Genomic DNA, 26,840 nt, shown 5'->3' with positions numbered 1-26,840 from the left:
TTTTTGTTCAGACATTAAAAATTGAATTTTAAAAAGGTTTAAAACTAAAAAACTTACTTAACCCTGAAAAAATGTTATCTTATGTTATCTTTTTAATGCTTATTTCTTCCTCTCTCTTTTTTAACATTCATACAAAGTGTTGGTGTCGACTTTTGACAAACTTTCTAATTCTGTTTTAATATGCTATTCAATAAAGTATTATTCTTTAATAAAAAATTTACATATAATTTATAATTTTTTAGTGAATATTTTTAAAATTACCCCTTGTCGTAAATCTTTACTATAAAATTTATATTTAATGCTTTACTGTACATCTATCATCTCTTTTCAAATCATTATTATCCTTTTGAATAAAAAAAACTTTGTCAACGACGACTTCGTTGCATCTTAACTCACTGCAATCAAGTCCTACCTAAAGAGAATACAAGTGGTGAATCTCAGAACGCACAATGTTTGCAATGTGTGAAGTTACTAGTGAAAAATCCAAACTGTGTTGATCTAATTAATAATGATAATCTATTATATTATTAATTATATACAGGAAATTATCCACCAAACTCTTGGATGTTAAATGTTAGGGAGCGGAATTAAAACGTAAGCTATGTTAGTTTATTCCATACTGAGCCAGAATAGTTAAGACAAAGAAAGTTGCAATGGAGTGTTCGGTTTGTGTTGCTTTACGATGAGAATGCTGGTTTCTGATCTCTGACTCGGGCCATTTGTATGGCACACTAATGCTCCTCTAATAACTGACTTGGGCAATTCAGGAATTAAGTTGATACGAACTCATGCAATATGGAGAACTATCATAAGAATTTGTTAATATCTTATGTTAAGAATTCTTCGGAATGTGCCTGTCAATTAAATCTAGTGTTTATACTAAAGAAAGAAGTGATTTTATTTCTGACTGATAAAAAAAAGTGATTTGATTTCACGGGAAAGACAAAAGGGAAGCAGGGAACTGAAAAGCATTTTCTGTATTACAAATTTACAGCTTAATTACATAGTTAATTACTACATCACAAGAGGCTTAGCTATGACTATATATGCTGATATAGGACTTGAGATCCTAAGTTAACAAAAGGATCACAAAGAGGAGAGGGCTATATATACAACATAAGAACAATTTGGACCCGGCCAAAAACACAAACATGAAAAGTCTCGCACTCTCGCCTGATCATATAAAAAGCTGGGGCGAGCATCTACGTCCTACACTTTCAAAGCTGGTAAGTGGTAATTGAAGAGCCTTATAATATTAAGCTCTTCATCTTGTGTTGCAGCAGAGCATCTACACAAACACACACATGCAACCTGCACACAATTTCAAATGCAACAATAAGGGCCACCAGATTATTCAAAACTATTGAGATTTATAAAGTTGGAGAGGAACATTTACCAATTGCAAGGCACTATTCCACTAGTGAGATTAATTCAACTGGTTTGTTCCACCAATCCACTTGCAGATCCAACAGACCAATCTGTTGGCTTAGTAATCAAATCCTCTAATTCGAGATAGATATTTGAGTCATTCACATCTAGTTCTTCATCAACTATAGAATTTTCTCTCATTAGTTTTTCTGACATAACATGATAGGCAGAAGAAGATGCATCTTGCGCACTTGCTCTAGAAATACCATGAGCCCTTAACCCTTGCAAAGAGCTGCATAATTCATCTTCCAAAGGAGATGGAGTTGGGTGCTCCATCCTACCAGTGTTCACAGTTTCAGACAGAAGTCCATTGAGTTCAGATTGCAATGTAGCAAATTGTTTATGACCTTGTTGGTGTCTATGATCAAAATCAGGTGTTGTTTCCATGGTCTTGGGGAAGGGTACATGGCACGGGGTTCCCATCAATCTAGGCCTCTTAACCATTTCATTACCATCAATCTCTCTTTTTCGCCTAATCTTATGGACTAACTGCTCAACAAACGCAGGCCTTCTAGCCATTCTGGTGAGGAAATACATCATCTGATACTGTTTTACCTCTGCACACCGAATTCTCTCCTGAACATTTGTGAGCTGAACATGCGAATTCTCCTGCTGCTGCCTCAGCTTCAGAATCTCCACCTTCAAAATGTTCTGGTCCTTCTTCAGCTTCTCCACTTCAGAATCCACACATGGCTTCATCATATTGAATGCTCCCTGATGCAGCTTGTTGTACTTACACCTCCTCCTTATGTTCTTCAGCAAATGCTTCTTCCCTCCTTGGAATCCTTCATTCGCAAACTCCCAACGGTCCGAATCAACCTTCCTAAAGCCCTGTACCCACAGAACAGAAAACATCATTGCCATCACAATAATTATATTGTATAAATTCAGATGAATACAATCCCTCAATCACTTCTCATGGGATCTTTTCATTATGCATACAATTAGACCAAAAAATAAAATATTATTAGATCACAAGATTATACGTTACAAATATTATGAAGATCTAATCAGAACCTTTACATTTTAATCCCTACATATAGGAACTACTCCTTCTTAACTTATTTTAGCTCCTTTTCATACATTTTTAATTTGTTTTAGTCCCTTCAATTTTAGAAGGCATGGATTAAAAGTATACATGTAGAAACTAAGATGGATAGTTTTTAAAAATGTAAAAATTGTGCAAGGATAGAGACTAAATAAGTAAGTAAAGAGGTAATTAGGGCTAATTTGATGTATTAGTATAAGTATAATTTTCCAGAAAGAAGAGGACATAGAAAATTTAGAGAAAATTAATGAGACATAGAAGAAAAGCTAAGGAAGTGGAAAATTTGACTGACATAGGTGTTGAGCTGGCGAACGAAGCTGGAGAAATTACTGTGCTTGAAGTACTTAGGGAGAAGTGATTTGGAGAATTCGTGAGAGTCCCAAACGATGAAACTGTCGCGAGTTTGGCTCCACGACACAATGGGGTCGGTGTGAGGGTCCTCCACCATTTCGAACGTCTTCTTCAGGAACGGTGGGGGACCCACCTCGTGCAACCCTTCCATAGGTTTCGGCGACGACGACCCGTTAACGGCGCCGTCATCTATCTCTTCTTTAACTACGTGAGTCGTCATCGTAACTTCTTCCGTCGTCACTCCCGAGTCCTTGCTTTCGCTCAAAACGTCGTCGTGGGGATCTCCTTCGCTGTCTTGGAACAACTCTGCTTTCACTCTTGTTACTTCTTCTTCTCCCATGGTGCTGTGCTGCTTTTTATTTATTCACCGCTTTTAACTTTCTATGCAAATGTTGAATAGTTGCCACTTGCGAGTGTGAGAAACAGAGAAAGTGTTTGTTTCCTTCACACGGATCTTCTATGTTTTTGCATTTATAGACGATAATAAACATTTTAAATGAATACACGACATGAGAGAGGAGAGTGGCGTATCTTTGAGACTGTCCATTTCAGGAAACTCCGTTCGACAGCCACGTTTTCACGCCTCTTACTTTCTTTTTCTTGCCACTTGTACGGATATAATCAAGCTAAGGTACAAATCTATTTTTGGAACATCAATTCACCTTATCCCTTTACGTCTCTTTTACTATTTCTTGAATAAAACATAAACAATACTACATCAACGAAAGAATTATTAATTAAGCAAGAAAATGTTGGAGTATATTTTAAAGAGAGAAAAGTTAATTATAAAAAAGACAAGAAGAAAGCCACTTTAGTTAATTGGCAAATTATTATTATTAATAACATATGTGCTGAATTGTTTAGGCAATTGAGATAGTTTAAGATTGAAATATATATATTTTAAGTTTGAAATTTAAAATATTATAGCATACATAATGTTATTAACTTAATATAATATATATATATATATATATATATATATATATATATATATATATATATATATATATACACGGAATTAGTATGGATGGACTCAGCAGATATGCAACATCCACATGCCACGCGTCCAAAAGACTGAAATAAAAGTGGCCTTTATCAAAACTAATGGTTCAAAAAAAGTTCATGTTATCGGACCAATAGTATGGTGAGCCGAAACTTTTTAGCCTATCCTTACTCTTACTTGAAAACAAAATTAAGTCAATTTAAGAATATATTTTCAGGCGTATGGTATTCTTGAGAATGTAATTTTTGGAAATCCAATATTATACCTTAAAACAAACTTTCCTTTAATGAATTGAATGTTACAAATATATAACTCGTTAACTGGTTTTTCTTTTAATTTTAAATGTCTAGTTTAATAAATAAATTTAACTTGAAATAATAAATTAAATTTTTTAAAAAATAAGCCGATACTTTTGGATTAACTGATATTCAAACTGAGTTAAATTGAACTAGAATTTTATTAAATTTAACTTTTTAACATAACAAACGAAACATAACCTTGACATAAATTTTTATAGTAAACTTTAGTCTTTTAAATTAACTATCTTGGTGTATAACTTAATTAGTAACACTAAAAATTCTTAGTTATTTTTCAATGATGTACTATTTTGAAAAAAACAAACACAAGTCCTCAACATAAATAAAGCATGTGTTGTGAGTTGTGAAGCAGTAATGTTGGGGAAAAAAGAAATACCAAAGGGTGGCAGACAGATAAACTCGTTGCAGAAAAGATTTAACGGTTACGGTCCATGTGGTTCGGTTACTGCGCCATCGTTGTCGGTGATCACTTGCATGCATGACAAGTGTAGCGGTCCGTTTCTCTCGGTTGAATGTTGTAACAGCTTTATCAAGTTGTACTACATTGATTCATTGAAATGTAAAATAACATTTTTAAATAATAGTTATTTTTGATAATAAAAAAATTGGAATATAAATAGCTAGAGAGAAAGAATTGAATGCATGTTAAAAAGTGTATGGAATTGGTATTGGCTTATGGGTTAGCATTTCTCTTTTTGACTTTGTAATAAAATTTTGAAATATATATCTCTAGTAAACTTGATCTTTTGAGCTTGTTATCTCTCTTATAAATGTATTTATCAAATTTGTGTTTCGGGATATTATATGTTAGTTTGTGTCGAAGCAAAATGGGTTAACATTTATTGCCTTCAAAAGGATTTTTTTTCATCAAATTAGACATCCTTTCTCATCTCTTTCAATTTTAATGCGAACTTTTTATCAAACTATATACCCTATCTCTTATAAATTTCAAAATACACATCTTTCTATTTTAATGTCTCAATTGCACTATTTTGTTAAGACAATGAGAATTGGAGTTATCAAATCTCGACTTTTATCCCATTAAAGTGCTACAATTGAGACATTAAAATTACAAGATAATAAAAAAAAATCCCATCGTTGAAGCATTAAAACTTGTATTTTGGAATTTAATAGAAGAGATGATGTGTAGTTTGATAAATAAAAAATCCCTTAAAAACCATAATCCATATTTATTATGAGGTATAGCACCGCTTATAAGAAGGATAAGGAAACGGCTTCTCACCTCAAAAATTGTGGCTACGGGCTTAACACCTCATTTTTAATCACAGGCAATAGAAAATTGATATTAAAAAAATGTTTTTCATTTATTAGCTTTAATTTCATTCCTTCAAATAAGGGAAATGATATAATTAGTTTTCTTCCATAAATATTTTATCTTATAAAGATATATTAAATAAAAAATGTAATTTCTCTTATTGTATTTTATTAAAAAAAATAAAAATACGAGACGAACAAAACTAAATCATACTTAAAAAAAAGTACTAATCCAAAAAAATTTATAAATATATTTTCTTTGTATTTTTAATATATACTTTCGATGTATTTTGTAAATTACATTATGTAAAATAGATTTTAAATGGATTAGTATTTATATATTTTAAAATATATTTATAAATTATATTATACAAAATATATTAATTAACTTTTTTAGTTATTAGTAATTATTAAAATCCTTCGAAAATAAAATATATATTATATAATTAGTATTTGGTCACAGTTATTATCAACTCTAAATGCGAATAATTTATTGTTGAACGATTCTAATAATTTTATTAATAATGAAAAAATATTAATATGTTTTATATATTTTTTATTATATTTTATATAATATAATTTATAAATACATATTATATGTATTTTAAAATGAATATATAAATATATTTTAAAATATATAAATACTAATCTATTTAATTAATATAATATACATTAAAAATATATTTAAAAAAATGAGAGATCAAATTATACTAGTATAACTTTTATAACTATTATATTATTTTTATAATTTTATATATAATATGATTTTTATTATTTAATTATTAAATTATATTTATATGTTACCAAGATTATTTGTCTTAAATTTTATCAAAATTAAACAGCAACAAAAAAATAATCAAATAATTCATATTTTAATATATTTTAAAATATTTATATCATGCTAATTTTAATTTATATGAATAAAGTAATAAATAATTTTTTTATTAATATAGAATTTTGCATGTGTAATTTATGTGAAAGAGACTTTTAATTCAACTATAAATTTTAAGATATTATCCAATTAAAACTTATAAAATAATATCATAATTTTCAAAATTACTAATGTAATTTCATCCCTCCTCAATATGAAATATATTATGTAAGTAGTATTTGGCCACAATTGTTATCAACTCTAGATACAAATAATTTATTGTTGAACGAGTTTAATAATTTGACTAATTACAAATAGAATTTTATTTATACATTATATATTTTATTTAATATAATTCACAAAACATATTTTAAAAATTACATTAAAAACATATTTCAATAATCTATTCAAAATGCATAGAAAATATATTAATGAAATTTCTGGATTAGTTAATTTGCTACATATTTTGTTTTATTTACATAAATAAATAAAAGATAACTACAGGAAATATAGGTGCGATGTGTGTCCGTATTTTTATTTGTATTTTTTTATACTAAAATTGAAGTATTTTTAGAATTTATTTCATAAAGCATTGGCGTGAATATACTAATATTAGTTTAATATGATTTTTGTATATTGTATGCGTGCCAATAGTATAGTGGTATAAATTAAAGAAGTGTAGTTACTATATACACAAACATAAAAAAAAATAAAAAAATGTTAGAAATAACTTGTTAGTGTTGTGCCCACCATGTGTTTATTCCATTTTTACTATGCTAAAATTATATTTCTTTTGTGTTGCTTATGTGTGTTCGTATTTTTATTTTGTTATTACATTTTTTTTACATTAAAATTATTTTTTTTTTCAATTTATATCTCCATGAATTGACGGGTATAACAATAAAATAGAAAACTTTAATCATATACACATGAAAAAAAGTAGAAATATTACGTACATAAAAGTAAAAGTAAAAATATTATTTATGGGTAATACTTTGATGATTAGTAATTATAAAGTTTTTTTAATTGAAAAACTAAATGATGCATATATTTCAGGATGATCTTTAGTTTTCCTAATTGATAATCATAAATTAAAAATAAGTGGATTCCTCCTCATCTTTTATAAGATAAAAAATTTATCAAAGAAATTAACTATATTATTTTGTTGTTGGAAGGAATCAAATTAAAACTAATAAATGAATAATATTTTTTTATATTTGATCACTTGTCGACTTTTTATTAATTGTGTGTAAGAATGAAATAAAAACCCAGGGAAAGCTCGGCGCCCACCGCACCAAAAGAAAAAATCAAGGGCAAAACCAACGGAATGAAATAAAAACGGTGGTTGCAGGCACATGCAACGACGTCAGAGCCATGTCGTTTCAAGGGATTAATAATATTAACGGGATAGGTTTGATATCTATAATAATTGCATGGACTATTAAAGTGATACGCATACAAGTTTTGAGTCCTGACTTTTTGGCATCAAGACAGAATGCGATAAAATGAGATAATTGGTATAATGAATGTGATCCCATTGTGATCCAAAATAGACATTACCACTAGCTATGAATCTACGATTAAGCTTGACTAGACTCTACAGTGGATCCATGTGTGCGTTCACTTTTCTTCTCTTTTTTTTCTACCCATATTTGTATCGGTATTGATCAGGTTCCGCAAACTGATCGAGGTGTATTACCAATCGGTCATGAAATAAGACTAGTTAGTATGTGTGAAATTTTGAAGCTTTTGAATTTCTTATGGCCACGTAATTGGTTCAACATGAATAAAGTGGGACATATATAGCTATCGTGTAAGGCGCGAGGGCACTGTGTTTAAATGTTGAGGTTGATTTTGCATTGTGGTATTGAAAGATGGTTGTGCAAATGTCAAAATCCTTCTAACATACAAGACCCACCTAGGAGAGAAGAATGAGCAAAGCGTCGACCTTTCGTTGCAAAACATATTTCATATTGTTGAGTTATATAAGTAAATAAAAAGATATAGTTATGAAAATAAGACAAACAGAATAGTTAAATTAAAACATATATCAAAATAGGTTAGTTAATTGTGTAATTATAGACGAAATATATAAGATTGTTAGTTTTTATATTAATTGTTTCTAAAAATATATTTAAGATAAATACAATCAGTTCACAGTAAAAGTTGTATTATTAATGTATCAAAAGTAAACTTTAAATTTAAAGCCTACTAACTAGAGATGAAAATAAGACAAAATACATCAAAAACCTATGATATAACTTACATCAAACTCAAGTTAAACCAAACTTATTTGCTATGGGGATCTGCTGAGTCTTAGCAGCAAAATGCCGTGGAGTAAATTGTGGATGGATGCTTCCATACCCATGTTCATTTTAACGTAGTCATTGATACTAGGAATCTTGTTAGGACTAGGTCCTCTGTATATTTTTCTCATGTATTTCGAGAAGTCAATAATGTGGTAGATGTGTTAGCTAAGCATGGTCTTACCATTCTGGTGGACATGAGGCTATTTGATGTCCAGCCAAGTTTTCTTTCCTTGTATTTGTTAATAAGATTCTGCTGGTATTTGTTTTAATAGGTTTGGTTGAAGGGGATGTTCTTTTTGCCCCCTTTTGCGCATACAATGAACAAACTTATTTGCTATATAAGTTAGATAAAGCTTTTGTTTTATTTTTATAAAAAAACTCTATTTAATTTAGAAAAAACATAAGATTTTGCGTCAATTTTTTTAAACCAATCAAGACAAAATACTTAAATAAATCGAACTAAGAAAATTATGATAACATTATCATTATTGCATTGAAATTTTATCCTAATATTTTGATATTATATACTATATATTTATTAGGATATTTAAAATCTTATTTAGAGATATATGGTTGTAATCTTATTCCATACACATTATTATACATTAACAAGTCATTTATCGGAGTGGTATTAAATTCGATTTTTTTAAGTAAAGTTTTATATTCAAATTTTGTGAATAAAAAGTGTGATTGAGAGGTGAAAATCCCACCAAATCTAGTAAGTCAAATTTTCATATGAAAATTAGTCATCAACAAAGTTGGTAGATACTCCGTATCAATAATAATATGATAAAAAAATTCAATTTATTGTACAATAGTACTTTTGGGACAAATTGATTTCTTTAAGAAGATGATGTTGAAAACTTCTATTCCAATAATTAATTTGGCTAATATTATAAAATAATTATATTAGCTATTTATCATTAGTAAATTTTATTTTATGTAGTCAAATTAAGTGAGTACGTTAAACTATTAAATAAGATAATATGAACTTAAACATGTAAATATCACTGTTGACCTAATAGGGAATAATGAAAAATCTATTAGGTTGACACGCTATAAGAAACCTATGATCCCCAATATACTAAATTGTCACACATAGTTTGTTTTCTTCTCATCTGAAAAGTAGGTTCCATTGAAGAATAAAGAAGCTCAGGTTAAGAAAAAACCATAATTTCATTGTTTGTGATGAACAAACAACTATAGAGATCTTACAACAAATGTCAAAGAACGCCTAAATTAGGAACCAACTATGGATTTAGATATTTTATCTAATCCTTAACAATCAAACATGTTGTAGATCTTATGACTTTTGGTGAATTGCTCTAGATCATAAACCTGTGAATTTTTAGATTACGCACAAAGAATAAAGATTAAAAATATTTCAACAAATGGTATCAGAGCATGTTACATACATGACAAAAAAAAATTGGGTGAATGGTGATGTTATAATAAATTTGATATAGCATGATAATATTATTTACGAATGAGACAATGATAAAGGATATGATATTTGTTTACCATGATTAATAATTTTTATATAATTTAAGTATAATCCTTAGGCCCAATACGGATTGTCAATCTGTAAGCCGCAGGAATTGAACCCGTGATTTTTACGTTATTAGCACAATGCTCTAATCAACTGAGCTAATAGACCAATTATGTTATAAAATAATTAATGTCGCTATATATAACACTAAAATTTCTAATGTATATTTAATGCACATGTAAATTTATATAATAAATTTTGTGATAATTAATTTTTATCTAATAATTAGTTTGTTTACATATATAAATTGTAAATAAAAATCATAGGTTTAATAAAAATTTACATATGTAAAAAAATATCAAATTTATTTAATTATCAATTGTTGTAATAAACATCTAAATACACCATTTAATTAAATACCATATTTGCTTAATTTTCAGTCATTATAATAAATATCCAAATATATCATTCAATTAAATATCAAATTTGTTTAACTATTAATTACTGTAATAAATATTTAAATACAACATTCAATCTGCATGATCATACGGATTGACAATCCATATGAACTATACAAAATTACAAATTATCAATTCGTATGTTGTGAATTTTTTTTTAATACACACCTCTTTTTTTTCGGCGACGAAAAATCACCAAACTTTATTGCATATTCGTAAAAAGCACACGTACACCACCGGTGACAACAAACACTTACAAAAGGACGTTAACAGAAGCAAGTTACACTAAGGGAGTACGGTTTTACGGAAGAAAAAAAGCGCTGCAAAATTAAAAAAACTAATCTGATACCCATAAGGACAGTTTTGGTATTTTGGAAAACTGCTGGGTGTACCAACAAAATGCTGGGTGCTCCAAGCAGTTCCCAATAAATAAATAAGACATTTTCTTTAATTTTTCGGGTCCGGATTGTAATGGTGGGCTTTTTGAAGCAGACTAAGGGGTTGGACCCCCATAAAGTATTTTCATGGACCAGTTTCGTCGAATGATACAAAAGAGTAAAGGAAGCCCTAGGCTTCAAGTTGTGCAAAGGAGGAAGAGGAAAAAGAGGATTGGAGGGTCGCCACGTTTAGCAACAACCAAACCCTCTCTACTCTTTCTTCTTCTCTTCGCTAGGGTTTTAGCTTCTTCCTCTTCACTTCGTTCTTCTGGCCTCTACAATGAGCAACGACAAGGACACCTTCAACGTCGCTGATCTCACTTCCGGTACTCTACTCATTTTCCTTTTCTCGTTTTCTCTCTCTTATATGTTTTGCTTCGCGCGTCTGGGATTTTATTGAGATTTTGATTCCTTGCTGAAGCTCTCAACGAGGACAATAGAGCAGACCTTGTCAATGCTCTCAAGGTTAGTATTCACTTTTCCTTTATTGTTTATCTGTGAAGTTGAGATTGAGATTTGAATTTCTCAATTTTTACAAGTTAATTTAGCCGTTTGCATTGTTTATGTATTTTTTTAATTGTGTGCAGAGCAAGATACAGAGTTTGGCTGGACAGCATTCTGATATTCTAGAGTCTCTGTCGCCCAATGTCAGGAAGCGTGTGGAGGTTCTTAGAGAGATCCAGGTATTATTATCTGCAGCATTAACCTAGGTTGTTTGGATTTCTTGTTCCTGTTTGTTTGATGTTAATTCTAGTTCTTTTGTTTCAAATCGGTCGGGATTAATAGATGTGAAGTTTTGTGAGTTCTAGTTATTGTTTTAAATTTGTCAGGATTAGTAGATGTGAAGTGTTGTGTTGTAGCCTTGCATGTAAGTTTTTATGTTGATTGATTGCATATGCGTCAAGGTAGCATTTTTATGTTTTGGAGCTTCCACCATGTCGGTATGTGCTTGTTTTTAAGATTATTTTTTTTCCCTAACCCTGCAGGGTCAACATGATGAATTAGAGGCAAAATTTTTTGAGGAGAGAGCAGCTCTTGAGGCCAAATACCAAAAATTGTATCAACCACTTTACACAAAGGTAAAGCTAGCTAGTTTCATTTTAAATTTTAATGTCATAAGCTCTATGTATGATGTGTAGTATAATTCAGTTTCATAATCTGCATCTTCAACCATGCAATTTTCTTTTAATGGATTTTAGAATTTGCAGATCGTGATTCTGAACTCTATTGGGACCATGAATGTAATAATTAATATCTTTATTCCGACATTGTTATTACTGAATGCAGCGGTATGAAATAGTAAATGGTGCTACGGAAGTTGAAGAAGGGGCAGTGAAAGAAACAACACCAGATGGTGAGGAGGATCAAGGTAATAATTACTAATACATGATCTGTTAACAGTGTTTCAATTCTATAATACTTGACACAAGAATTTGCTTGTGTAGAGAAAGGAGTGCCTGCATTTTGGCTTACTGCCATGAAAAACAATGAAGTGTTGGCTGAGGAGGTTAGTCTGTTGGGTTCAATAGTTAATTTTTATAACATACATTTTGCTACAAATTTTCATGTTTAGTAGTCTTATTGTGTTTCCTTATGAAATATAGATTTCAGAGCGTGATGAAGGTGCTCTTAAGTATCTCAAAGATATCAAGTGGAGCAGGATAGAAAACCCGAAAGGATTCAAACTTGAGTTTTTCTTTGACACCAACCCTTATTTTATCAATTCTGTCTTGACAAAAACATATCATATGATTGATGAGGATGAACCAATATTGGAGAAAGCAATTGGGTAAGCTTTATTGTTGTTGTTATTATTATTATAAATGTAACCTTACCACCCTTAACTTACTATCATGTCAGAAGGGTTGGCGTATCCTTGAATAAAAATTGTTTGCTAATTTTATTTTATTTTTTTATAACTTTCAGGACTGAAATTCAATGGCACCCAGGAAAATGCCTGACACAGAAGATTCTTAAGAAAAAGCCTAAGAAGGGTTCAAAGAATGCTAAACCAATTACCAAAACTGAAAATTGTGAAAGCTTCTTCAATTTCTTCAACCCACCGCAAGTTCCTGAAGATGATGAAGACATTGATGAAGATGCGGTATTGATATTGATTTTAGATTAAACAGATTAGAAATAAAAATCAGTAAATTTTAATTTTTTATACTGCTGCTATTTGCAGAACTTTTTTTTTTTCTGCTTTGATTGATTCATTTTTTTAAACAGGCTGAGGAACTTCAGAATCAGATGGAACAAGATTATGACATAGGGTGAGCTTAATTGCCTTTTACCTATGTTAGTTGTTGCATGTATTAAGTTTCGAACATGTTACACATTTCTTGCTTAAGTGTAATTGTTAACTTTCATTGCTAACCATGATCTTTGGTATTTTGTAATCTTGATTTTTGAATCTTGATCTCGTTTAGGTCAACAATAAGAGACAAGATTATTCCCCATGCTGTATCATGGTTTACTGGGGAGGCCATTCAGGGGGATGAGTTTGGAGATCTGGAGGATGACGAGGATGATGAAGATATTGAAGAGGATGATGATGAAGAGGAGGAGGAAGATGAAGATGACGATGATGACGAAGATGATGAGGAAGAAAGCAAGACTAAAAAGAAGGTATAACTGTTAATTGCTTTAAAGTGCTAATGCACATGGTTTGTTTTCTATTGAGGTTTGAATCTTGATGGGTTTTCTCTTTTTTTGGGATCCCTCTGTTGGTGTCAATTTATCTGTAATGTTGCTGCAGTCATCAGCACCTAAGGTACGAAATTTTGATTTCACAATTCATGATTAAGTGAAGTAGTGTATGTTACTGAAACACAGGATTTTTATGATTGTCATTTTTCCCCTGGATATTATTTTTTCCTTTGTTTTGGCTTAATGATGTTAGTTGAGTTATAGATTTTCATTCCCCTTCCCCCACTGACCCTGAAATTTTCATGTTTATTGTGTAAATCTTCAGAAGAGTGGAAGAGCACAGCTTGGTGATGGCCAGCAGGGTGAGCGACCTCCAGAGTGCAAGCAGCAGTAGATGCAGAAGGTCATTTATGTAGTTGTTGAGTTTTGTTGGTGTTCGAGAATGTTTGATGTGAAAGTGGGTTTCATGTTTTAATGCTTCTTAAGTTGATTTTCCTCACTATATCTTGGTAGTTCGAATTTGTTGAGAGTCCCTTCTCTTATTTTGCGCCTGGTAGAGAGAATGTGGTTATAGGTAGAGATGCTGTGATTTGTTTATGTTGGAATTTGTACTGCCGTGTCAGGTATACTTGAAATATAGTTCGTGCTTTCAACTAGTAATTTTTGCTGTTTTAAAGAACTCGATCTACATTGTTTTACGTATTTGAAGGGAAGCCTCTGTAAAGGTTTATATAGTTTAATATTGTTAATGCTAACAAACAATAACAGATTTTCACGCCGATTTTCTTTTGCTAATATGGAAACAAATTGGATTATTTGTTCTACAAGTTTAAATGTTCTACAATATTTATACACAATGTATATTATGAGTGGAACTTGTTACATTTTTGTTATCAGTGGGAGTTTCAAAGCAAAAAAGACTATTTCCCAACGTTTTCATTTTTGGTTAAAATTTATTAAAATAATGATTAAAACAAATTATATAAGAAGTTAATTTTAAAATAACAATAAATGGCAATAATAAGAATTTTATTGGATGTCTTCGAGGGGACTCAGGGTCTGGTTGTTTAAACTTGTGTTGAAACGAGTGTCTTTCTAACAAGTAGTTTACGTTTTTTTAGTGTGTTTATTTAAATTTTATTTTACAAAAAATTAATTTTCTATAAAAAATATTTTATTGTTGATGAAAAATATATAATATATTCTTTTATAAATGATTTTATAATTATATTAAATTTCAAATAGTCCATGATTAAAGCTAAAATTTAAGTACATGTTAACATTAAAAAAAAACATACACATGTTTTAAATTTATACACGTTTACCTACGTCAATGTTATAACTTGGATAGAAAATAAATCATAAAATTCAAATAATTTTGTATTCGTATTTAGTATTTTTGAAAACAACAACCTTTCAATTAAAAAATAACAAATTAATCCTCCTTAATTTTAATATAGTTTTATTTGATATACACTAAATATCTTTTGATCTATTAGTGTACCTTTGAAAGTTGCAAAAACTTGGGGATTTTCTCGTAGAGGAATGGCCTATTTTATAGTGACAACTCCCTTAATTCTTCATGCACACAATTCGATGACATATTGGATTACTGAGAGAGTCAATGAGATGAAAAATGAAGAAATGGAAAATGAGAAAATATTATAGGAAAGAGAATATGTAGTTAAGAACTTTTTGTGAAGAGACTAGGATGTATCTGAAAACATGTGAGAAGATATAGCGTATTTATAGAAGAAAAATGAACTGTTAGAAAAGGTATAAAACTATAACAACGTCCCAACATGTCATAAATGTTAAAGGGTTGGAGGTGTTGTGAAAGAGGAAGGGAGTAAAATAGTGGTTTGTTGGTGTATGAATTGTGGTAGTGCCAATAAGAACCCCCTTACACAAATATGATACATGAGTAGACAGACAGGAAGTTGAAAAGCCCAGTACCACACTACTGCAGTCTCTCCAGAGAGGACAATGATGTGACAATGATGTCTTTTGAAAGGACACAACTGCAACTTGAAAGGAAACAAGAGAGAAATAGGTGATATAACCGTTTTTAAACTGCATTCCGAGTGAGATCGTAATCAATTTCAGAAACTATGTTTCTGATTGATATGGCGATTCAGCATTGCATATCATATATAACAAAACATAGACGTGTTAAGTAGCTTAGGCGCTTTCCCTTCCATGTGGTTTTCCAATGGTAATTAGTTATTCATGAACTTCATTTATATGGAATGTGAAAAGTTTATTGTGCTGTAAAAAAGAAGAATTGCCCTTCAGTAAGAAGGATTTCTGAGCATGTCCAAGTCCTCTGTTCTCTGCCTCAGCACTAACACTAACACTAACGACCCTCTCTGATTGGTGGAATGCAAAAGGTAGGGAAATCAAACAAAACCCTAAAAACAGAAAAGGAAACCTTGTGATGTGACTCATTTTCACTTCATGACATGCCGTCTCATTCAATTTTCCTTCTTCATTTTTTCTTCTTCTTTGAACCCCCCAAAGGCAAACCTGCTTCTATGGCGAGACTGCTTCGGGATACTTTCCTTCTCACACGCCCCCCATTTATCCCCAAGGTTCCTACGCGCCTTTTTTCTTCGCTATCAGTGATCACATGATTTTGTTTATGCACTGTGATCACTTATTTATGATCATATTTTTGTCACCAAACACATGTTACCGTTCTCTCTTTTCTTCTTCTGTTTTATGCACTATTCTTATTTGATGAATTCTAGTGCACTTCTCTGTCACATCTTAGTTTCTTATTTGTTTATTTTTAAATTAATACATGTTCTCCTGGGAACCCAAGTCACAGGAACATTTGTCCTTTAACTAAAGAGAGGGCAAAGGGAAAAAACAATGGCCATTTTCTCAGTCATGGTCATGGATATGCATGTAACCATTTCCCTCACCCTTTGCATTGCATCTTCTTCCTATGTTAGTTTCTGGTACCCATATTGGTGCATGATCGGTTCTTGCTTTCATTTGCAGGGTTTTAAACTAGGAATAATTGGCACTTCTCAGATTTTGAGCTTTTCGTCTAAAGGTTTATTGCAGTTTCTCTTGCTTTCCTCCCTTCCCTTTTAATTTATATTTAAATATTGTGCACACCGATCAACATGCAAAAGAGATTATCACATGCTTTAGAAAATTTTAAAATATTAACTGTCATTGCATGGGAAGTGTTGAAACCAAGTCTACTCTATTGGGGTACTTCTGTAATTTACATTGGAAAGAATTTATAATAATCATGAGGAGTGGTTTGGCTTGGTTAGTGCAGTTAAGCTCATGGTGGATGATGCTGGATAAGGGAATTTTTTAAGTTCTTAATAATTTGGACATCTGAGGTGACGTATTCATGTGTTGAACCAACCAGAACGAAAATTTATAGTTGTTTATTTCATGATTTTTGTGTATTTGAATACTAGTAAGCACAAACGAATTAGGAGTCTCTGTTTTTTCGTTGTGCAACATTTATCTCATTTTCCCCTTTTTGTTAGGCTTCCTACTGTGACTAGGGTGCAAATGTACTATAGGATGGATGAGTAACTGGTGTTTGAGGAGGGTTGCATGAGAAGTAGCAGGACAGTATGGAAAAATCTACATGGGACAGCTGTGTAACCTTGTGCCATGTGGCGGGGTGGGAAGGGAATCAAGAAGGGGATTGATTAGATGGTTAAGTAGAAAAAGGAGGATTAAAAAGAGGGAAGAGAGATGGAAGAAAGAAGCGAGCTTGGAAAGAGTGGGAGAGAACTAGGACTCAAGAATGGCGTGAGTATTTGTATTTTCTTGTTTGGAGAGAGTTCGTACCAGTTTCTGTACACGTCTATCTCTGCCATTCATTTCATACTGACAAAATGAGCAGATTTTTAATAAATAATGTAGTTTCAAATCATTCTCCTCTAGTTTCTTATCATCTCTGAAGTTTTGTTGAAGTTTGAACTTGACAACATTTTTCATTTCTACATACCTAAAGGTAGAAGGCGCTCTAAATCTGATGGAAGTGACTCAGATGAAGAGAACATGTCTAAGAAAGAGTTGGCCCTTCAACAAGCTCTTGATCAGATCACTTCCGCATTTGGAAATGGATCCATCATGTGGCTTGGTCGTTCTGTCTCACCAAAAAGTTTACCTGTTGTGTCTACTGGTTCTTTTGCTCTTGATGTAGCACTAGTAATTGGTGGTCTTCCGTAGGTATCCTTAGATCCTTGCATGAAGAAGTTTCTTGCTCATTTGTTTCATGTAAATAAGCTCTGAACTTTTTTTAATACATCTAACTGTTTGTTGGTGACAAATTGCTATTTTTCTCGAATTTGTGTCGATAGGGACATGTTGTGGAAATATATGGTCCAGAGGCTTCTGTAAAAACAATTCTTGCTTTACATGTGATTGCAGAGGCACAGAAGCAAGGAGGTTATCTTCATATAATGCTCTTACAATGATATTGTAATCACTATTGCTTTTGGTTGTGTTGGATTTAGGATTAGGATTCTAACTTCTGTAGATGTGATCATGACCTTGTCATAATTCTGGTTGCCAGAGATTCACAGATGATTTAATCTCCCCGTCCCTGTTCTTTATGTTTTGGTAGTGGTAATAATGTGATTTTTTCTTAATGTCTAACTTAGCTTCTTAGAATACCCTTTGGCTAATATTTTTTGGAAGTGGCAAATTGGTGGTTTGATTCTATGCCTGGTTTCGCATTGTCTATAATCCCTGCTTTACCAACATTTTTTGGGTGCTAGCACTTTCCGAGTTGTAAACCTAAATTGTGTTATGTTCTGCTTTCACTTTTTTTATCCTTTTAAACAAGAAGGAAGAGGTATACTGTGCCTGATTTAAATTCTACAAGATAAGCGTCTTGGGGACTTGGGGGTTGCGTTACGCTTTCAGATGTGTTTCTTCCATTAGTTCAACTTTAATTTTAATAATTTAATAGTGAAAATGGGCAGGCCTGTATATTTAGTTCTATGATTTATTTTTTAAGAATTTTGCAGTTGGTTTATGCAGACAATGATACGATTGTTTCATACAGGCTATTGTGTCTTTGTTGATGCTGAGCATGCCCTTGATAAGAAACTTGCAGAGTCTATTGGTGTGAATACAACGAACTTGCTTCTCTCCCAACCTGATTGTGGTGAACAAGCACTAAGTCTTGTGGATACCTTAATCCGTAGTGGTTCAGTTGATGTAATTGTTGTTGATAGTGTAAGTATGAAGCTCTTTTTTCATTTGTTTCTGTTTATACTTTCCCTGCTTTCATTGTAACCCGTTAATGACTATATGTTAAGTGGTAAGTCTACTAATATCTTGATGTATAGGATTCATTAAACCAGTGTATCAGGTGGCATGCTTTGATCATCTAATATCTTATTGTAGGAAAGCAATTTTAGCCAATCATTGTTGAATTAGACCTAGTCATTATAAACTACTCATCCTATAAAAGTTATTTATTGGTGTAAGAAGTATTTTAATTTAATTTATGCGTGTAATCCCCATACCTAAATCTTGTTTTTTAATGATGTTATCACCTGGAGATATTTATGGTGTCCTCAGGTTAACTTATTGGTAAATGTATTAATTTTATTAGAAGTATTAAAAATTAAAATGAAAGTCCAAGTATTGAATCCATAAGGACTTTGATTTTAAGTGATGTAAGTCCAATTATTAAGAAATGAGAAAAAATAGAGAAAGAAAAGATAAGAAATTGGAAGTGCGAAATTTGGAGTAAGGCAAAGAAAAAAATAAACAATAATTTAAATACAAAACATGAAGTCAAAATGTGATAATTTTGGGGTCTAGCATGTCAAAACTACTTATAATCCAATTTAAGATACTCTATCTTTGGTTTCCTGTGTACGAAGAGTCTAGTTTATTTATCTTTTTTTCCCAATTTTTTTTTGCAAAAATGAAAATAACAAACCGCACTAAGATAAAAGATGTAGAAATTATTGAGCAAAACAAATGTCAATCTATTTCTAACAATGAATTTATTTAGATACCTTTTTCTAGCTTTTTAGAAAATAACCATTTTTCAATGCATTGCCCTTTAAACATTGGATGATCATACCATAATAGCATAAAAACACAGAGAAGAATAATAAAAACAAAATTGCATTAAATAGATAATAGATAAAATTACATTACAAAGAGTTTGGCATCCAGTCTCTCAACAAAAGGGGGTTTAGCCTTTCATATTTACGAGAGACTTTACACTTCAGGGGCTAATATAGATAGAAGAAAGGGTTGGATGACTAGAAGAAAGAAAGAGGGGAGGGGAATGACTAAAGAAGGAGAGTTTTTCCTAAGGGATAGGCTGAGACTCAGTGTCTTTTCCTTCTGCTTCCTACTTCTTTTATAGGCTCCAAATAACATATTTTTCACGCTAACTTTGTGCTTAGTGCGGGCTGTCACGCTAAGCGCGCCTTTGGGCTTCGTCGTGGGCTTTCTGCGCGCTAAGTCTGGAGTGCACGCTAAGTTTGGACTTGCTCACTAAGCCTGGAGTGCGGGCTAAGCCTGAAGTGGCCCGCTAAGCCTGGAGTTGTCCAATTCTTTCAACTTTTCTTCAAGTTTTTTTTTTTTTTTTTCAGTTTTTGCATCAGTTTTCATTAAAACACTTAAAATTTTCTTCTTTTGACTTTTGCTAATAAAAAATTACAAAGATATTAATTTCTTCGTTATTTCATTAAAAACAATAATAAAGTGAAGAAATTACAATTATTATTAATTAAAATTGACTATCAAATTAATTTAGATTTCACAGTTATGACCTTTATTATGCAGAAACTAGTGTGCTTGATTATAACATAACTTCTAGAGAGGATGAGAATGAGATAGGTAATGTGGGAGTGGAACATTGTTCTGGAAAGGGTGCATTTCTTAGCATGGACTTAGGGGTCAAATTTTAGAAGATCTTTAATAAAATTGTAATTTGTTTTTTGCATGTTGTCCTCTTTAACTCTCTTTTGTAGACTTGTTGAGTTTGATATGATTGAAAAGAATAAGTAAATTTTTGCATGTTGTAATTTGTTTTTTGCATGTTGTCCTCTTTAACTCTCTTTTGTAGACTTGTTGAGTTTGATATGATTGAAAAGAATAAGTAAATTTTTAGTGTTCCTCTTTGAACTTACTCTGTATTTCTCCCTTATGTTTTTCAGTTTTTTCTTCCATATCGATTATACTATGTAATTCAAATCTTGTTTCATTAGTTTAAATACATGTCCATTAACTTTTTGCAGTCTTTCATGATAGGTGGCTGCTCTTGTTCCTAAAGGTGAGCTTGATGGTGAAATGGGCCATGCTCATATGGCAATGCAGGCTAGGTTGATGAGCCAGGCTCTTCGAAAATTGAGCCATTGCCTTGTCACCTTCTCAATGTATATTAATTTTTATAAACCAGGTATCAGCTAAAGTTGTTAACAGCAATGTTGTCAATTTTACTTTGGTCGGATTATGAATATCATTCAATTTGAACCTGCACAAGTTGGTCTGTATGGGAAACTTTTGTTTGGGTTAGTCTATCCTCTAATTATTTGATCCTTGGTATATCACTATATTCTTGACTTATGTGGAGCAAAGTTCCACTATCATAAATCATATATTCTACTTTTGTTGGCACTATTAAACTTTTTTTCATACCCCCTCTGACTTTTTTCTGCTGCTGTCCTCTGCTTAATGTAATTGTTTAGATTCAATTCATTGTCTTTCTTTTTAATGCATGTAAAAGCTGCATGCATGCAAAATTTAGGGTATAACTTTATGTGTAAATCTTAGATACTAAAAGCTATTAATTGCTGAAACTTCATTAGTCTATTTTTTCTTTTAGATTACAAAAAGATTATAAATATTAAGGAACAACGTAGTTGGGGTTCATTGCTGTGGTAAATATCAGAGCCATAAGTGCTAAACTTAGAAGATGGAATGGAATGAGTTGATGTACTTTTGCTTTCCAAATTATCTGAATTGTTTGAAAATACTAATTATGTACTCGCCATGCATTGGTCAGCCATGTACCAGTGAACCTATTTTGTAAACTTATGGATGAGTGGAGCTTGCTCTACCAGGCCTAGATTTGACAATGTGTTTTTGGTATAATTTTTTGATCCTAAAGAATGTTAAATAAATGACTTGGATAATATTATCTTTTACTGTTTGTATATTCTGTCAGAATATATTATCTTTTCTGTGTGTTTATATATATCTATTTTCTTTTGGGGGAAGTACTTTTATTAAATTACCTGAGGGATGTGTGTCTTCTATTAACAAGAATTCTTTTGTATGTTTCTTCAGGTGAGGTCAAATATTTCAACTTTTGGGGGATTTAGTGGGCCTACTGAGTTACTTGTGGTGGTAATACATTGAAATTCTATGCTTCAGTGCGGCTAAATATCAAGAGAATAGGGTTTGTCAAGAAGGGTGAAGAGGTAATCATAATTCTTTTTCTGCCATGCTTCCTTCTATAGTATTCACATACTGTTCAAATGTTTTTTTTTTTTGAAATAGCAAATATGCAAACTCAGTTTGATGGAATCAGCGATGTTCTGTTCTTTTTCTGAAGTAGGCTTTCTTTTTTAATCTATGTTCCAAATTGCTTTCATTTGGTTGATATGCTTTGGACACGAGTGTTGTGGATGCTAAGCTTTTGAACTCTGATATTCTTTAGGTAGTTAAACAAATAGGAAGTAAGAGCTATAACCTCGAATAAACATATTGCAATCTTGGTAATATACTAGCAGTTCTGACCCATTCATTATAAAAAAAATGGAGAATATAAATTAAATGTAGTTGCTTGTTTTTTTATGGTTCAAATTCTTTTGTCTTTCGTGGTCGATGCATTCCTTATCCTGCAGTAAAGTAGCTGTTGGTGCTTAGTATGGAGTATACATTGTAAAAGAGAAAATATATTAGCATTAGTCATTTGAGACCAATCTAGTAAATTTTGGGGGAAGGCCTTTGTCATCAATTCAGTGTTTTTGGAAAAACTGATTGCTTCACACATACTAGTTTGATTGTTCAAGAAATTGTCCAATGTAAAATACTAAATGCAATGATTATCTTTTAGTACTTTAACCATCCATGCAGTCCCTAGTTTTGGATTGTGGATATCTATTATTAGTTAAGCAAACCATTTTTCTTGTTTGTTCTTTGGATTATTGATATAACGATGTCCTGTATAGAAGCTTCAAGCTAGAGCTTTTCACTCTGTCGTGGATACGACTTTTTTTCTTCTTGCACATAATCTTTTATAAGTTATTGTTTGTGCAATATTTTGGGGATCTTAAGATTGCATTGAATTCATTAGGTCTAATTTCTGGTATGAATATTTATTCTTTATAGATTTTTATTGGTACAGATTTTAGGAAGTCAGGTTCTTGTCAAGGTTGTGAAGAACAAGCTTGTCCCTCCATTTAAAATTGCCGAGTTTGAGCTTCAATTTGGCAAGGGTATAAGCAAAGAAACAGAGATTATAGATTTGAGCGTAAAAAACAAACTCATCTCAAAGGCTGGTGCAATGTTTTACTATAATGAACAGAGTTTCCGTGGTAAGGATGCCCTAAAGAATTTTCTGGCTGAGAATCAAAGTGCATTAGAAGAACTTGAAATGAAACTCAGGGAGAAGCTTCTTAATGCTGAGACAGAGAAGATGTGGGATGTAATTAATGGAGATGTTAGAGAAGCAATTGCAACAGTTGATTCTACTGACGAAGAAGCTGCAGCTATAGTTGAAGCATGATTTTGTGGATGAACATAAAGTATGGATCACGCTATTTTCCCTGCCTCAATCTGGACCGTGATTCATATATGTCGTAGTTTGATGAGTTGGCCCCAAAATTGTCCATTCAAACGAAGGTCCAATGTTGAAGTTATTATACTACCTGTAAATTGTAATTTTCTGTCATTTTATATAGGCCTAGTCGTATGGCACATGTAAATTGAGAATGGAATGGACTAACTGCATAGGAAGCTAAATGGGATATCAAATTCCCGAACCAAATCATGTGACTTCACATTTATTTAATGAACAGAGAGGGCAAATAGATGCAAATAACATTAAAATCAATAAGAATAAGAAAGGGATATAGCAAGTCAAGAACCTGATCTAAAAGCTTGACAAAACAGCATGTAAACAACACCCCTAAACCCTTAAAAACATGAAAACTTTTACAAACTTTTTTTTTTGGTTCCTCATGCGTTTGGTCTTGATGTATGTTTGTGATGAAACCTCTTACAAAGAAAAATCAAAATAGAAAAAAAAGAAGCAAAATCGAAGAAGAGAAAATGAAAAAGTTTAGGATATGCGGAGAGAATAGAACATGCATTATTTTTTTTTCAAAACCACTGAGAATGAAAACTTTTGGATGGTGCTTTTGTTTTTGCGTAAAAAATATTCTTGTCACAGTTGTAGTGCCTATTCAGTTCTCAAATATTTTAAGATAAATTAGAGAATTAAAATTTCATGAGTTGTTGCAAAAAAAAAACCCAATGCATTAACTATTAATAATTAAAACAAAACTTATTTTTTGTGCATTAATTTTAAGCATTTGAACTTTCTTTATATATATAAAAATATTCATCTCATGTAAGAATGACACTAATCTCATCTAGTCATTGACACTCGATTTCTAAGCACTTTAGGCCTTTAGGTATGGATTTGTTTGTCAAGAAGATTTTTAATACAAGAGATCTCTATGTTCATGAATGTGTCTTCTCTTCACTCATATGGTGTTTAACTTTTTTATTTCTACTCGACGTGAGATTTCATTTCACACTTATATTCCAACATATATATAAAAAGACATTGGAGACAAGCTGTTTATTTTTATTTTTAATTTTCATGCTAGCTTTCATTTTCGAATCAATATTAAAAAATAATAAGAATGAAAAATGAAAAGGTCGTCTTATTCAAAATTCCAACCAATTATGAAATCCTCTATCTCTCACTTCACACTTCAGAATGTACCGTTTCTCATAGAGAGAGGTATTTTCACATCTTATTAGGTTGGGGGAGAAAAAATGTTCCCATTTTTTAGGATATTTCGGGAAATAAATATCTAGTGGATTGGAGAACGAATCAAATAAGATGATTCTATTTCTTATTCTTAATGTTTTCGATCTGGCTTTTGTAGGAATAAGTCATAGAGATTGAGAAAAATAGATCATTCACCACCAATGATGAAAAATTCCTTGAAAAGTTAAAGATTAGTAATTATTTCAAAAATTAAAAAAAGAAATTTTTTGGTCTTATACATACACAAGAAAAAATCAAAAAAGAAAGAAGAATTTAGTCTCTTTCTTTTATGACTTAGGAGCCGTGCTCCTAGATGAAAATCTCATGCACCATTTTGAATGAGAGAAAGAAATGAAAATTTTTCTTTTCGAAAGTTCCTCCTGTTCAATTTCATTTTTTGAGAGGTGACTAGACTATTATAATCAAGTCAAAGGAACCACAAGGGAAAATCCCTCTCTCCTGTTCACTTCATAGTGTAAATGCCATTACGTTGACTATATCCAATAATGCTTACATGCAAAGGATTGTCTTTTATATATGCCTATGATTATTATGAATGTCATCGACTATTCTTGCTAAGAAATGTCACTCATAAACTTTATAATTGTACGATGCGCGGCATGCTAAAAATTTAAAGTTCTGATTCATATTTTATTCGTAAGTTGAATATTAAAGATTTTGGATGAGTAAAACCTTAGAATAGTCAAAATGAACTATATGAATACTCTTATAAATAAAAAAGAGTTTAATATTGACAATGTAAGATACTATAATTTTTTTATCCTAATAATATATAATCATTTTTCTCAATAAAAAATAAGAATGCAATGTGATGAACTCAAAAAATATTTGGCAAGAAAGTCTGGGGTAGAGAAAAATGTCCAAAATTTGAATGGAAGACAAGATAAAAGAAAAATAAACTTTTGTAGGAAAATCATTTTTCTCTATTTGTTTTCTTTCAAAATTTGTCTTTAACAACATAAAATTGTATCACCATTTATATGTTTTTAATTTTTTTTCACTCACTTAAACACACTATAAATGGAATTTTTGACACCAATAATATAAATAAAATATATATTTACCAAAATGACACAAACTAACTATTATTTACATCTATGATATAAATTACTATTCATACGTGAGAAATCAATTCTCTCCTAACCAATTTCTCACCTCTCTTTTATTTATTTTTATTCAATTTTATGTTGTATTATTTTTGTTGTGTAGTGTCAGTCAAGTTGTCACTAAATACATATTTAATAATTACAAACACATTTTTACTCAATTTAGCGTTGATTAAATTGACGCTTAACTTTTCACTATATAATTATATTTTATTGTAAACTTTGTAAATATAATATACTCTTCATTTTGTATTTATATTTTATAATCTAAACAAAAAATTGAAATAAAAATTAACAAAGTACATATGAATAAAAGTACTTATGTTTTTAAAAGTATTTTTTAATGAAATAAGCAGTTTTTTTTAATAATCCAATATAGGTATTTTATGTCGGTTGAGCTGACATTAAACTCTTTGATGCATAATATTACTTTGATATCAAACAGCTCTATCATATTTAAGAATCTAGTCATTAAACATGTATTTAGCGTCAGCTTGACCAACATTAAATAAAAAAATAACATGATGTGAAATCAATTCTTTAGGAACCAACCTTACAACATAAAAAATGAAAAATAAATAAAAGAAAGGTGAAAAATCGGTTTGGGGAACCAATTTTTCACCTATGAACAGTAATATGTATCATGGATGTAAATAATAGTTGACTTGTATTAATTGGGTAAATATATATTTTATTTATATTATTGGGGTAAAAAATTCACCATAAATATCCTATAAAAAGGTGTTAAAGTTACAACTTGTAATGAAGTTCATAAAAAAAACAAATGAATTCTATAACAGATTGAGTCTTTAACACCTTTAATTATTATGATTGATATTTCTAACAAAAAGTAATAAATTAACCTTTGTTGATAAAAAATTAATGCATATAACATAATAAGAATCAAAAGAAATCTTTGCTAAAAAAATATATGGAGGTAATATTATTACATTTTATTGTGTTGACTATGATATTGGTACAAAATAATCTTCACTTGAGCACACAAGATGAATATTTTTGTTTTAACATAATTTATTTTATACTCAAGGATTAGA

The 26,840-nt window shown here is 30.9% G+C and overlaps 3 protein-coding genes across 4 annotated transcripts; 2 read left to right on the top strand and 1 right to left on the bottom strand.

Moving 5' to 3' along the window:
- Positions 1 to 962: 962 nt before the first annotated feature.
- LOC100818430 (heat stress transcription factor A-2) lies at positions 963 to 3,341 on the bottom strand. Of its 2 annotated transcripts, XM_003541242.5 has the most exons (3): positions 2,769 to 3,337; positions 1,397 to 2,259; positions 963 to 1,311 (listed from the first exon to the last, which is right to left on the bottom strand). In XM_003541242.5, the coding sequence occupies exons 1-2, from the start codon at positions 3,165 to 3,167 to the stop codon at positions 1,432 to 1,434; spliced, it is 1,227 nt and encodes a 408-aa protein (XP_003541290.1). In that variant the 5' UTR covers positions 3,168 to 3,337; the 3' UTR covers positions 963 to 1,311; positions 1,397 to 1,431. The 2 variants fall into 2 exon arrangements, with proteins under 2 accessions (XP_003541290.1, XP_040863929.1); XM_041007995.1 differs by lacking the exon at positions 963 to 1,311 and having other exon boundaries at positions 1,413 to 2,259; positions 2,769 to 3,341.
- Positions 3,342 to 11,132: 7,791 nt separating this feature from the next.
- Positions 11,133 to 14,291, top strand: LOC100785314 (putative nucleosome assembly protein C364.06-like). The gene is made up of 12 exons (NM_001254189.2): positions 11,133 to 11,312; positions 11,408 to 11,451; positions 11,574 to 11,669; positions 11,973 to 12,065; positions 12,274 to 12,355; positions 12,432 to 12,493; positions 12,591 to 12,775; positions 12,913 to 13,090; positions 13,216 to 13,259; positions 13,416 to 13,614; positions 13,745 to 13,759; positions 13,961 to 14,291. Exons 1-12 carry the CDS (start codon positions 11,267 to 11,269, stop codon positions 14,027 to 14,029), a joined length of 1,113 nt encoding a protein of 370 aa, NP_001241118.1. The 5' UTR covers positions 11,133 to 11,266; the 3' UTR covers positions 14,030 to 14,291.
- A 2,225-nt stretch (positions 14,292 to 16,516) lies between these two features.
- Positions 16,517 to 23,607, top strand: LOC100817894 (DNA repair protein recA homolog 3, mitochondrial). The gene is given in 9 exon segments (XM_041007994.1): positions 16,517 to 16,696; positions 17,627 to 17,844; positions 17,976 to 18,063; positions 18,686 to 18,858; positions 20,902 to 21,006; positions 21,008 to 21,049; positions 21,940 to 21,985; positions 21,988 to 22,073; positions 23,003 to 23,607. Coding segments are annotated over 9 exon segments (1,308 nt in total). The 5' UTR covers positions 16,517 to 16,527; the 3' UTR covers positions 23,384 to 23,607.
- The last annotated feature ends 3,233 nt before the right edge of the window (positions 23,608 to 26,840 follow it).

Source organism: Glycine max, chromosome 13 (genome assembly GCF_000004515.6).
Source record: "Glycine max cultivar Williams 82 chromosome 13, Glycine_max_v4.0, whole genome shotgun sequence".
In the NCBI taxonomy this organism is placed as follows: Eukaryota; Viridiplantae; Streptophyta; class Magnoliopsida; order Fabales; family Fabaceae; genus Glycine; species Glycine max.
This window is presented reverse-complemented; position numbering and strand designations above follow the sequence as displayed.